Source organism: Aplysia californica, unplaced genomic scaffold (genome assembly GCF_000002075.1).
Source record: "Aplysia californica isolate F4 #8 unplaced genomic scaffold, AplCal3.0 scaffold00778, whole genome shotgun sequence".
NCBI classification, from domain to species: domain Eukaryota; kingdom Metazoa; phylum Mollusca; class Gastropoda; order Aplysiida; family Aplysiidae; genus Aplysia; species Aplysia californica.
In genome coordinates, this window is record NW_004798048.1 from 4,765 (window position 1) to 17,115 (window position 12,351).

Sequence of the window (12,351 nt, forward strand, 5' to 3'; positions counted from 1 at the left end):
CCGCCCCCCACCCGCCCCAAAATCTCATTTCTTCCCATAGAAGACATGTTTGTCATCACCATTTCCTCAGAAAGTCAATATTTAATTTTTCTTTATCGGCCGTTTTCTCAAAACACAACTTTTCTCTATGCTTTTTTGAATAACTCCACCATTGTTCATTCAATCTTCATAAAATTTTCACATATTATATAAATGTTTTTGATCTATGGAATAGATTTTTGTTGGTGGTGTTTTGAGTGTGGATTTTCACGGATTTTCCGCAAACTTGAATACTACCTCAGGAAAAAAAATCGTAAAACATTTTCTAATTCGTTTAAGAAAAGAAGCAACAGACACATTTTAAGATCTAATGTTAGAGAACACGCATGCAAAAACCCCCAATCAATGTCCATGAGCAGTAAGAGCGGTATTCATTACGTAAGACGTGCAAACAAAATCCAATATGGCCGCCCTATCCATGGAAACGATTTTTTTTTCTCCAATTTGATTGCGGATTTTTAGATTCCTTACTATGCTTGTTATATGTTGAAATGTGGTAAAATTCCGTTCCCTTATAAGCGAGATAGCCTTCAGGTGTAGCCTCCCTCCCCCCTTTAAGTTTTACTTTTTTCCGGCATCTGAAATCTTACGGGCAGTGCTACTGACTGAAGTGTCTTTAGGCCATTCCCAAAGGGGGGATAGTAACATGTTCTTGTGTAAAGTAGAATTGTAAATGGGCTGATTTATCAATGTCATGCTCATACTGTGCCGGAACAACATAGAGGGAATTGCTGCTTTTTCTTTCCTCATCCTTACTATTGTCATTTTTTCTCTATTTCTTTTGTATGTTTGTCACTCTCTTGTGACCTGCTATTTCCGGGGTGCCTTGATAGTCGAAGAAGACTTTGTGCTATTGAAGCTAGAGAGGTGAGCAGAGTAAGCCTGATTCCCTGTTTGGACTTTTCTGTTGACATCCACCCCTTGGCGCTCATATGACCTTATGCAGTTGCGAGCGCCGTAAAACCTTTAGTTTTTAGTTTTTGTAGAGGTTATACGGCGCTCGCAACTGCATACGGTCATATGAGCGCCAGAAGATTAGAGGTGTTACAAGAGAGTAGCAAACATGAAAAAGAAGAAAGGGGTGATACGGACGATAGATGCTTGATAGGATAGAAGAAGCAGACGACACCAGAGTACCTGCCAACCACCCACAGAAGCAAGAGTGAAGTAAAACCGTACTAAAATTAACTAAACCACCCCTTGGCGCTCATATGACCTTATGCAGTTGCGAGCGCTGTAAAACCTCTACTAAAACTAAACTAAAACAAACCGTACTGGTCCCCCCCCCCCACCCAGCTGTTCAGTCTGGACTGCCGAGCTGGACACACCCGTGCCGTGACGTCACCACAGACCGGAAGCTCGACGAGAACTCGGACACCGCGCTGTTCCTGCAGCTTCTGGAGAACTTCAGCTCTCACCACCAGACCTCTGTGACTGCTGGGAACCATCAGGCCGGGGCTGCTGTCTTACAGACTCCTCCTCCTCCTCCTCCTCTTCCCCCTCCCTCTCCTCCTCCCCCTCCTCCTCCCCCTCGTCCTCCTCTCACTAAACCCCCTATCAAACACGGTAGAGATGAACCTTTTACCAATGTGCAGACCAGGGACGAAGAATTACGAAATGTTCTCCGAGAGTTTCTGAGTCTCGTTGAAGGATTGAAAGGTTCACGTGGGGACGTGATACGTGACAAGGTGGGACGTGGTCAGGTGTCACGTGGTGAGATGGGACGTGGTGGTGGGATGGGACGTGGTGGTGAGATGGGATGTGACAAGGTGGGACATGGCGAGAAGGGTCTGGGTCAGAGCGGAGAGCAGACGTCTGTGCGTCCTCAGTGTGTGGACAAAATGAGCTGTCCGATAAGTGAGGTGGTTCAGGAGGCAGGCTGTGTGGAAGTGGGTGGGGAGGTGGGTGGGGAGGTGTGTGGGGAGATGTGTGGGGATATGTGTGGGGAGGTGTGTGGGGATATGTGTGGGGAGGTGTGTGGGGATATGTGTGGGGAGGTGGGTGGGAATATGTGTGGGGAGGTGGGTGGGAATATGTGTGGGGAGATGTGTGGGAATATGTGTGGGGAGGTGTGTGGGAATATGTGTGGGGAGGTGTGTGGTCCAGGGAGGTCCGTGAGGGAAGCGGAGGATTTCCTCTACACAGGGCTGGTGGGTCTGGTGGGTCTGTCTGATCGCTGCAGTTGTCGGGGACAGGTGGGGGAAGGGATGTCGCTACAGGAGAACCACCAACAGCAACATCAACAGCAGCGACAACAACATCAGAAGCAACAGCGTCAACAACAGCAACAACAGTCGATGAATCTGTCACAGCTGACCCACAAGAAACAGCTGGCACAGCTGCAGCAACATCATCATCTCCATCCTTATCTACAGCAGCAGCAGCAACAATTGCGTTCGTTCTACCTGCAAGAACAACAACTCCAGAAACTGCAACATCTACCAGAGCATGATCAACAGCAATCGCAGCAACAACAACAGCAGCAACAGTTGCAACTTGAGAAACTACAACAGCATCACGATTTGCTCCACGAGCACACATCGGAGCAGCAGCAAGGACAACAACAACAACATCAGCTACAGCAACTGCAAGGACAACAATATGAGCAACAGCAACAACAACAACATCAGCAACAGCAACAACAACAACATCAGCAACAGCAACAGCAACCGGACCTTACACGGCTACAGCCTGCCCCCCCGTCCCACGACGGACAACGCCCCACCCTACCAGAAAAACGTCGCAACAACAAAGCCATCCAACAAGGCGTTGCTCCTGCCGGTTCTCAAACACTTGAAGACACACTGAGAGTTCTGGATGGTGAGTGCCGTTCACGCGCCCCACCCTGTCTGTCTCAACTGCCTGGTGATGTTCCAACAGCCCGGGGGTCAGAGGTGAGCACACGACCAGCGACTCACGTCATGCACGCACTCTGTCATCCCCTCCTGGAGACCCGAGGGTACTGCGCCCAGTACGCGCGTGATCTCAGAGTGAGAGAGTCCGGGACTCCGCCTGGAACAACTCACGTCGGCTTTGGTGACGGGGCAACACCTGAGCATAATACATCTGTGAGCGGGAAAGAACAGCAACAGCAGCAGCAGCATCTACAGCACCAGCACCAACACCAGCAGCAACAACATCAACAACATCAACAGCATCAACAGCATCATCATCATCACCAACAGCAACATCACCAGCAGCAGCATCAACAACATCATCATCAGCATTTAGGGCCTGTTGATTTTGGAGATGGTGAGCAACTTGTGCTGTCCGTTGCTCCAGATTTCACATGCTCTGATGACGTAGACAGTGCTCTCTGCCTCAACGGCATCGCTCATGATCTACCGACCAGCCGGGATCTACTCACCAGCGTGTGCGTGCAGCGCTCACAAAACGGTCTTGAAGAAGACCCACCACGTCGATCGATCCATCCACTCAGAGAAGAACACACACGGCTGTTGTACCATGAGGGGGCTGGTGAGTCCGACACACGGCCAGGTCACCACACACAACTCACACCGGGCCAGCATGTTGTGGGCACACGTCACAGAGGTCAGTGTGGGGTTATGAGATCTCTGTCTGTCTGCCGGGAACAGTTTGCCGAGCGGGTGGAGAGAGGTGAGGCACTTCCTCAGTATATGCACAGCAACATAAACGGTTTGGATACACCCGATGTAGAAAGCTGTCCTGAGCAACACGTGCAGCCTGGTTTGTCTCACGACAAGGAAAGCTTCACGTGTGAGCAGGAAGCCTCGAGGGGTGTACCTGATACATCAACAGCTCAACCCACCACGCACTCACTCCGCCCACAACCCACAGCTCACCCCAACAGGTGGTCACTTGTCCCACCACCCGGGCACACGTCACCGGCCACGACAAGATGTCTGACCACGACAAGATGTCTGACCACGACAAGATGTCTGACCCCCAGGAACATCTCACAGCGAGTCGCCCCCGGCGGGGACCTGACACAACACGGAGGGGTCGTGACCTTGATTCCATCGTGTGACCTCCTCCCACAGGGCAGGGTGTCCGGTCAGAGAGGTCAAAGGTCAGGCGGCCGCCGCGTGCCACACCAGAGATTGGACCACGCCCCAAGCGACCAGAGCTTGCACCACGCCACACTGGACCACACCCCACATGACCAGGCTTTTGTGGCGTCAGACCTGATCCCTCAGTGTCCTCAAGCGTACTCGAACCAGATACCGTACATGCAGCAGCTGAACCACCACAACCAGCAGCAGCAGCAGCAACAACAACAACTACAACAGCAACAACACCACCAAAGAGACGTGCGGGGCGGGCAGAACATCGTAAGTCAAGTCCCTTCTGATGTAGCACACGAGACACAGAGAGCGAGACATGGCGTACACACCGGGAACATTGCCATGAATAAAAGAGAGGCCCCGCGGCCGTGTGCTGTGAGAGGAAACCACGGGCCAAGCGCGGGGGCAGAAACACAGATCCAGGCCTCAGACAATCAAATGGCCGATGAAGGGGCAGACACACACACAGGGAGAGCCTGGCCGTCCAAAGACAATCACGTGACCGCCAAGGGGGCAGACACACACTCAGGGAGAGCCGCATGGCCGCACACAGACAGCCACAACCCTGGCAGGATCACACTGGGCGAGCTGGTGGCCGCGAGAGACATATCTCCCCGACACCGGCGAGAGCCGCACCATTGGGCCTGTCCTTCTTTCAACTTCAACACCACACGGCGACACGATAACCTGCCCGTCTGTGAACCCGTCACAGAGATGTACAGGGCGCAGTCAGGCGGAGACGGCGCGGAGTCAGTCGGAGAAAGGGCGGAGTCAGTCGGAGAAAGGGTGGAGTCAGTCGGAGAAAGGGCGGAGTCAGTCGGAGAAAGGGCGGAGTCAGTCGGAGAAAGGGCGGAGTCAGTCGGAGAAAGGGCGGAGTCAGTCGGAGAAAGGGCGGAGTCAGTCGGAGAAAGATCAAGCAGTTATTCCCCCGGCGCGGTTGTCCTCCCCACTTCCAGACAGCATACGTCACATGACAGGCAGGTTCCGGTGTCCGTGGAGCCGAGGGGGGGTCGAAGGTCACCGTCTGTGGGTCAGGGCGATAGGTCACTGGAAGTCGTGGAACCCACACCAGAGGGTTATGTCCAGGGTCAAGTCTTGACCGATTCTCAAGGTCAAGGACAGACCAGGCCTGAGGGAGAGACGACGGCACAGGTGAGGAGAACAGGGTCGTTCAGTGTGTTCGCCTTCTCTCTCTCTCTCTCTCTCTCTCTCTCTCTCTCTCTCTCTCTCTCTCTCTCTCTCTCTCTCTCTCTCTCTCTCTCTCTCTGTGCGTCTTCTGTTTAAACGTAAATGCTTTTTTACACCTCCTACGGCTCCATTTAGATCATTTAGTGGGCGGGCTTCCGATCCTGCCTGTCAGGGCCGACCCAGGCTGAGAGAGATATAATATCTGAGCAGAAAAATCGAGGTACTCGGTAAACAAATCCCCCCCCCCCCCCACACACACACACACATTCGGGAATCAGACTGGTTCTAACATTGTACTATTTATATAACATACTAGCTGGTCCCCTTTCGATGAAAGGAATGATCGAGGCTTTAGTATCAGCAGAAGTCATTGGCCTACTATATTTATACTCTACTGGAATGGGTAATAAATATTGAGAGATGCGAAAAACTATAAGGTTTAGATCTATACTCTCAAGTCAAAATGCGCCTCGTTTTCTAAAATTACAAAGACAGCAGCGTCGGCCTACAAAAGCCATCGGCGAAATAAATAAATTTAGCTTCATGCAGCAAAACTGTCTCAAAACTGAAAAAAAAAACCAAGGGCGTCATGATCTGGAGAATATTTTAAAGAATCTTTTGGCGAAAACCGCATTTCGATCGATGCTGCCATTAAAAAGCCTTTGGAATAGCAAAATTCTGCCACCACAAATAGATCATAGCAGGTAATTGCCAAATACGGTAAAGAAATCAAATGAGGTAGTGCTTGATGAAGCCCGCGTGGGATGCTCCCAGTTATAAACAATCCGGAAATGACAAATGCAGTTTTTGGGACACCTGAATAGACATAAAGTTCTTGAACATCTAGCTCTCACTGGCAAAATTTAAGGCAGATGAGGCAGGGGTAGGCCAAGCGCTACCTACTTAGGGAACCTAAACAAATGGGTAACAGGGAAAGATCAGGGAAACGTAGCTTTTTTTTAGAGCATCCGAGCAAAGGAATGAAGGGAGAACCATGATCGCCGATGTTTGTCGCAGATCAAGTGTGTGGGAGTGCGAGATTCCTTCCGTGTCGGGGAGGGGGGGGGGGGGTTGTTGGTGTGGATAGTTTGTTCAGTTGGGAAAAAAAAACATGGGGAATGTATGTTAGTGTTGTAGCATCTATAAATGGCAGCTTGCACTGTATGCTTCTCAGGAAGTTGAGGTTGTTTCAGAATGCTCTCAGGTCTGCTGGGGTAACAGTATAGATTGTGAAGCGCATAGAGATTGCTGTTGAGCGGGGATTCCGCTATACAATTATATTAATGCTGTCTATTATTATTATTATTGAATGTTCTGAATTCTGAGGCTCCATCTTTTGTCTTTACAAGTTAGGCTGCTGAGCTGGCAACTGAAAGGTCGTTGGTTCGAACCCCGCCCGTTAGGGCCCGACGTTGTGTCCTTGGGAAAGACACTTTACTCGAATTTTCCTCACTTCACCCAGGTGGGAATGGATACCCGGCTATGGACAGCGAAATGTCTTGTCAGTTATTTTAGTGTTTTTTTAGCGCTTGTAAATCTGCAGCTCGAACATAGCTTGCACTGTATGCTTCCCAGGAAGCCGCGAATGTTTCGGGCTGCTCTTGAGTCTGCTGGGGTAATGACAGCTGTAAAGCCCGTATAGAAAATTATCATTTATCTTTTCAAAAAATCATCATCATCATCATCATCATCATCATCATCATCATAATAATAATAATAATAATAATAATAATAATAATAATAATAATAATAATAATAATAATATAACATTTATATAGCGCATTTTCACACAAAAAGTAGCTCAATACGCTTTACATTGGAATACCCATTTTTCAAAAACCTTTCTTACTACTTCCTTTCTTCTCATGCAATATACATTAATGTACACACTCACACACACATTCACACACACACACACACACACACACACACACACACACACACACACACACACACACACACACACACACACACAGATTATTTTCATCCAGAACAGAACAATTATAATGAAAGATAACGTTAAAAACTTATGAAGGATAGGCCTGTAGGAACAGAAAATGTTTAAAATGTCTTTTGAAGCTATCAAGTGTTCTTATTTGTCTTAGTTTCATGGGCAATCTGTTCCACATAAATGGACCAAGATATGAGAAAGATCTCTCTCCATATGATTTGTATGATTTTACAGGTGTCACAAGTAGGGTGTTATCGTTTGATGATCTTAGGTTTCTCCTTGGTTTATATATACTGATAAGTTCTTGTAGATAAAAAGGAGCAGTTTTATTTACACATTTGAAACACATGACGCAGATTTTAAATATTTTTCGTTCTTTTACAGGGAGCCAATGCAGTTCTTTTAATAATGGATTGACATGGTGTCGTTTTTTAGATCTTGTTATCAGTCTAGCGGCATTGTTTTGAATTACTTGTAAACGATTCAACTATTTGTTGTTCAGACCTGCTAGGAGTGAGTTACAATAGTCTAATCTAGATAGGATAAGAGATGTTACCAGTGTTTTTGTGGTCTCTTCGTTTAAGTACTTTCGAACCAGGCCTATCCTTCTCAGCTGAAAATAAAGGGATTTGGACAGAGATCCTACAAACGAGCCCATTGATAAGTGGTGGTCAATATATACACTATATAATTATTATTATTATTGTTGTTGCTCTTGTTATTCTGATTATCTCTCAGCCAAGAGCAGCAGCCCCGGCCACCACCAGAACGGTTACCCCAACACCACCACCATCATCACCCCCACCACAACCACCACCATCATCACCCCCACCACAACCACCACCATCACCACGGCACTCTGGCCCTGGCATACCACCACAGGCTTCTAGCAACAGCAGCAGTAGTAGCAGCAGCAACAGCAGCAGCAGCAACAGCAACAGTAGCAGCAGCAACAGCGGCAGGAGGAAGACGAAGGAGGGTGGTGAGGTGTCGTGTAAGTGTGTGTGTGTGTGTGTGTGTGTGTGTGTGTGTGTGTGTGTGTGTGTGTGTGTGTGTGTGTGTGTGTGTGTGTGTGTTTTCTCTTTCTTTCAATTAATTCCCGCAGCAAAGTTTTGCCAAATGACTGATCAGGCTAATTGTTCTATGCATATCACTCTCAGTGGCACCTGGCGTTTTAGGTAATGCTATACAAACTGACACCATTGTAACTTAAGGAATTTCACCACTGCCGTATATTAGATTTAAGAGCTGTGCTGTTATTCCAGAGTCTAGTCCTTCTAGCGCGACAGGCACTTCAGCTGGGAGAATTATCTGGGCCTGTGTCTTTTCCTTGTTTCATTTTCCTAAAGGCAGCTTGTTGTACTCGGGCTTTCATTATTGGCGGTCCATTTATTTCTTTTTCTTGTGACCGGTTCCTCTCCTCTAGGCCTATATCTTTGAAAAGTTATTCTATATATTCTGGCCATCTGTTTATACACACCCTTTAAAATAATAATAATAGATAGCATTTGTCTAGCGCATATCCCCGCTCAACAGCAGGCTCTATGCGCTTTATACTGTATCATTACCCCAGCAGACCATAGAATACTCCGAAACATTCTCAGCTTCCCGGGAAGCATACAGTGCGAGCAGCCGATTAAGCGCTCAAACACTAACAAACTGACAAGATCTTTCGCTGTTTATAGCCGGGTACCCATTCCCACCTGGGTGAAGTGAGGAAAATTCGTGTAAAGTGCCTTTCCCAAGGACACAACGTCGGGCCCTTGACGGGATTCGAACCCACGACCTTACGGTTGCGAGTCCGAGAGCCTTTGCCCATTAAAAATCTCATTCTCTTGGTCTTATGCACCCTGCACTTGAGCATGTTTTTATTTCCGTAACTTCCTTGTTTTGGAATGCATGTATTTGCTCTCTTTGCTTGCGTTCTTCTGTGTGTGTTGACGCTGATCATTTCTCCGTGTTTCTTTTGCTTCCCCGCACCTTTTCTTTGTTGCTCTAATTACGAAGTTGTACTTTTCCACATCTCATTTTGCCTTTCTTCTCTCTTCCATTAATTTTTATACGTCCTGGGTCATCCATTTTTAAATATGCTTCCTAAGCTTTGCTTCGGGTGGGGGTGGAGGGATACATTCTTCCACAGCTTTCTTTATTGCATCTTTCATTTCCCTTCCAGTTCCTCCCCTTTGGTTATGTTTTCCCGGGCTTGACATGTAATGCTTTCATCTACACCGAAACGTTCTCTCAATTATTAATTTGTCTTTAAAAGATCTATTTCAAATTTGGGTTGCATTGGCGCTTTGACTTTTAAAGTCGTTTTTTTTTTCTACTCCCATCTGCATTTTGCACATGGCTGGTACATGGTCACTATCACAGTCTGCTCCTGGCAATGATTTAGAAGATTTTATTGCGTTTAAGAATGTTTCTGAATAAGTATGGCGTATTTCATAGACGTTTCTAGCTGTGTCTCCAGTGCTCCTGCAAGTGTGTCGTCTTCTTGGGTGATTCTCACACCTGCTGTTTGAAATCATAATCATTTTCTCTGCACCATTCTGTCAGTTGTTCCCCACGTTCATTCTCTTTACCCAGTCCCCATGGCCCAACTACTCTTTATGTACGTGTACCTCCTACTTTTTTAGTATAACTCCACCATGACTAGTTTCACATTTTGAGATGTTCGTCGGCTCTTTTGGGTTAGTATGTCATTGTACCAGTTGTTATTGGCCGACGTGTGTATGAGGACGACAAGAGAGGAGATTATCGGCCTTTTTTTAAATGGTTGACTTCTCCGAGTTAGCTCTCCTAGAAGTGCAAAGGGGCCTCAGACCTATGTGTCAAATGTGTCGCTTCGTACAGGTGACGACCACATAGTGTGTGTGTCATGTGACAGGTGACGATCACATGGTGTGTGTCATGTGACAGGTGACGATCACATGGTGTGTGTCATGTGACAGGTGACGATCACATGGTGTGTGTCATGTGACAGGTGACGATCACATGGTGTGTGTCATGTGACAGGTGACGTTCACATGATGTGTGTCATGTGACAGGTGACGATCTCATGGTGTGTGTCATGTGACAGGTGACGACCACATGATGTGTGTCATGTGACAGGTAACGATCACATGGTGTGTCATGTGACAGGTGACGTTCACATGGTGTGTGTCATGTGACAGGTGACGACCACATGGTGTGTGACAGGTGACGTTCGCATGGTGTGTGTCCAGCGACTGCCTTAAGACATGTGTCACATGTGTCAGAAGTGTGTGTAAAATGTGTGTGTCATGTGACAAGTGATGACCACATGGTGTGTGTCATGTGTGTGTGTCATGTGTGTGTGTCATGTGTGTGTGTTATGTGTGTGTGTCATGTGTGTGTGTCATGTGTGTGTCATGTGTGTGTCATGTGTGTGTCATGTGTGTATCATGTGTATGTGTCATGTGTATGTGTCATGTATGTGTGTCATGTGTGTGTGTCATGAGTATGTGTCATGTATGTGTGTCATGTGCATGTGTGTATCATGTGTATGTGTCATGTATGTGTGTCATGTGTGTGTCATGTGTATGTGTCATGTGTGTGTCATGTGTATGTGTCATGTATGTGTGTCATGTGTATGTGTAATGTATGTGTGTCATGTGTGTGTGCCATGTGTATGTATCATGTGACAGGTGACGACCACATGGTGTGTGTCCAGCGACTGCCCCTAGACATGTGTCACATGTGTGTGTGTGTGTGTGTGTGTGCGTGTGTGTGTGTGTGTGTGTGTATGTGTGTGTGTGTGTGTGTGTATGTGTGTGTGTGTGTGTCACGAGTATGTGTCATGTGACAGGTGACGACCACATGGTGTGTATCCAGCGACTGCCCCTAGACATGGAGGAGCTGTCACTGCTGCACCTGGCCCGGGACTACGGGCACGTGACCAAGATCTACTTCATCAAACACCGCAGGACAGGGCGATTCCAGGTCAGTCGCTACACCCTTCACCCTCCACATTCACCCTTCACCCTCCACATTCACCCTTCACCCTCCACATTCACCCTCCACATTCACCCTCCACATTCACCCTTCACCCTTCACCCTCCACCTTTCAACTTTTACCTTTCACCACCACCCTCCACCCTTCCTCTTTCACAACCACCCTCCACCCTTCACCTTCGACCTTTCACCGTATACCTTTCATTTCCACCTCCACCTTCACCTTCATCTCCACCTCCTCCTTTTTAGATTTCACTTTTCAGATTTCACCTTTCACCTTCACCATTGACTTTCACCTCCACCTTTCACCTTAAACCCTCACCCTCACCTTCACTTATCCCGTAGTCTGACTAACCACTTGGCCTCCGCTGTACCTGTTCAAACCAGCTTCTCCCACACCTCTCACCTCGCAGATATCCGAAGTATGACGCTCCAGCCACGGCCGTCCACTCTTTGATGTTGTCTTCCCTTCGTCTCCTCGGTCTGCCTCTTCCTCTCCCTCCTTTTGCAGTTCCATGTTATAGGATAGTCCTGTCTAGTCCACTCTGATGTTATCTTTCCCCATCGCCTACCCGGTCTGCCTCTTCCTCTCCCTCCTTGTGCTGTACCCTGAAGTAGGACAGTCCTGTCCGTCCTCCCCATCGTGTGAGGTCCTTAGTGTCCTACCACTGCAGTTTGTGACTGTTTGTCTCCCCCCATCGTCTCCTCGGTCTGCTTCTTACTTCCCCCCCCCCCTCCTTTGTGCTGTTCCCTGTAGTAGGACGGTCCTGTCCAGTCTAGACCATCGTAAGACATGCCCACACCACTACAGCTTGGGACTGTTCCTCTTTTCCCTGGCGTCATGAGGTCTTCACACGGCCTGGTGGCGTTTCCGCTTGTATTTATTTGTTTCCCCCGTCCTGTTTTAGGGGTACCAGATGGAAGTTGAGGATAGGCCTACGTTCTAGGGTCATGAGACATTGGTAGGGTGGGGACGTCGTCTAGAAGTTGTCGCTCATGTTGCTGTGATTGATGCTCCTGTAGAAAGATGGCGATACGATGGCGTTTCAGATTTTGGTTCTCCCTGCCTCACCATGGCTTCTTTCGTCTGTCCGCGGGAAAAAATCTAGTACGGTTCAGCAGCCCAGCCTCATTCATTCTCTCCCCTTCCTGCCC

The 12,351-nt window shown here is 48.0% G+C and overlaps 2 protein-coding genes across 2 annotated transcripts in view; both read left to right on the top strand.

Annotated features, from left to right (window-relative positions):
* Positions 1 to 3,022, top strand: part of LOC101852800 (histone-lysine N-methyltransferase SETD1B) — a gene marked incomplete at its 5' end in the record, with an annotated part of 7,499 nt that extends 4,477 nt beyond the window's left edge. Inside the window, 2 exon segments of the mRNA XM_013088633.1 lie at positions 1,336 to 2,383; positions 2,920 to 3,022. Of these exon segments, the coding sequence (XP_012944087.1) occupies positions 1,336 to 2,383; positions 2,920 to 3,022 (1,151 nt within the window).
* Positions 3,023 to 3,223: 201 nt separating this feature from the next.
* Positions 3,224 to 12,143, top strand: LOC101853035 (nuclear receptor corepressor 2). The gene is made up of 4 exons (XM_005109439.1): positions 3,224 to 5,237; positions 7,963 to 8,218; positions 11,051 to 11,184; positions 12,105 to 12,143. The coding sequence occupies exons 1-4, from the start codon at positions 3,606 to 3,608 to the stop codon at positions 12,141 to 12,143; spliced, it is 2,061 nt and encodes a 686-aa protein (XP_005109496.1). The 5' UTR covers positions 3,224 to 3,605.
* Positions 12,144 to 12,351: the final 208 nt, after the last annotated feature.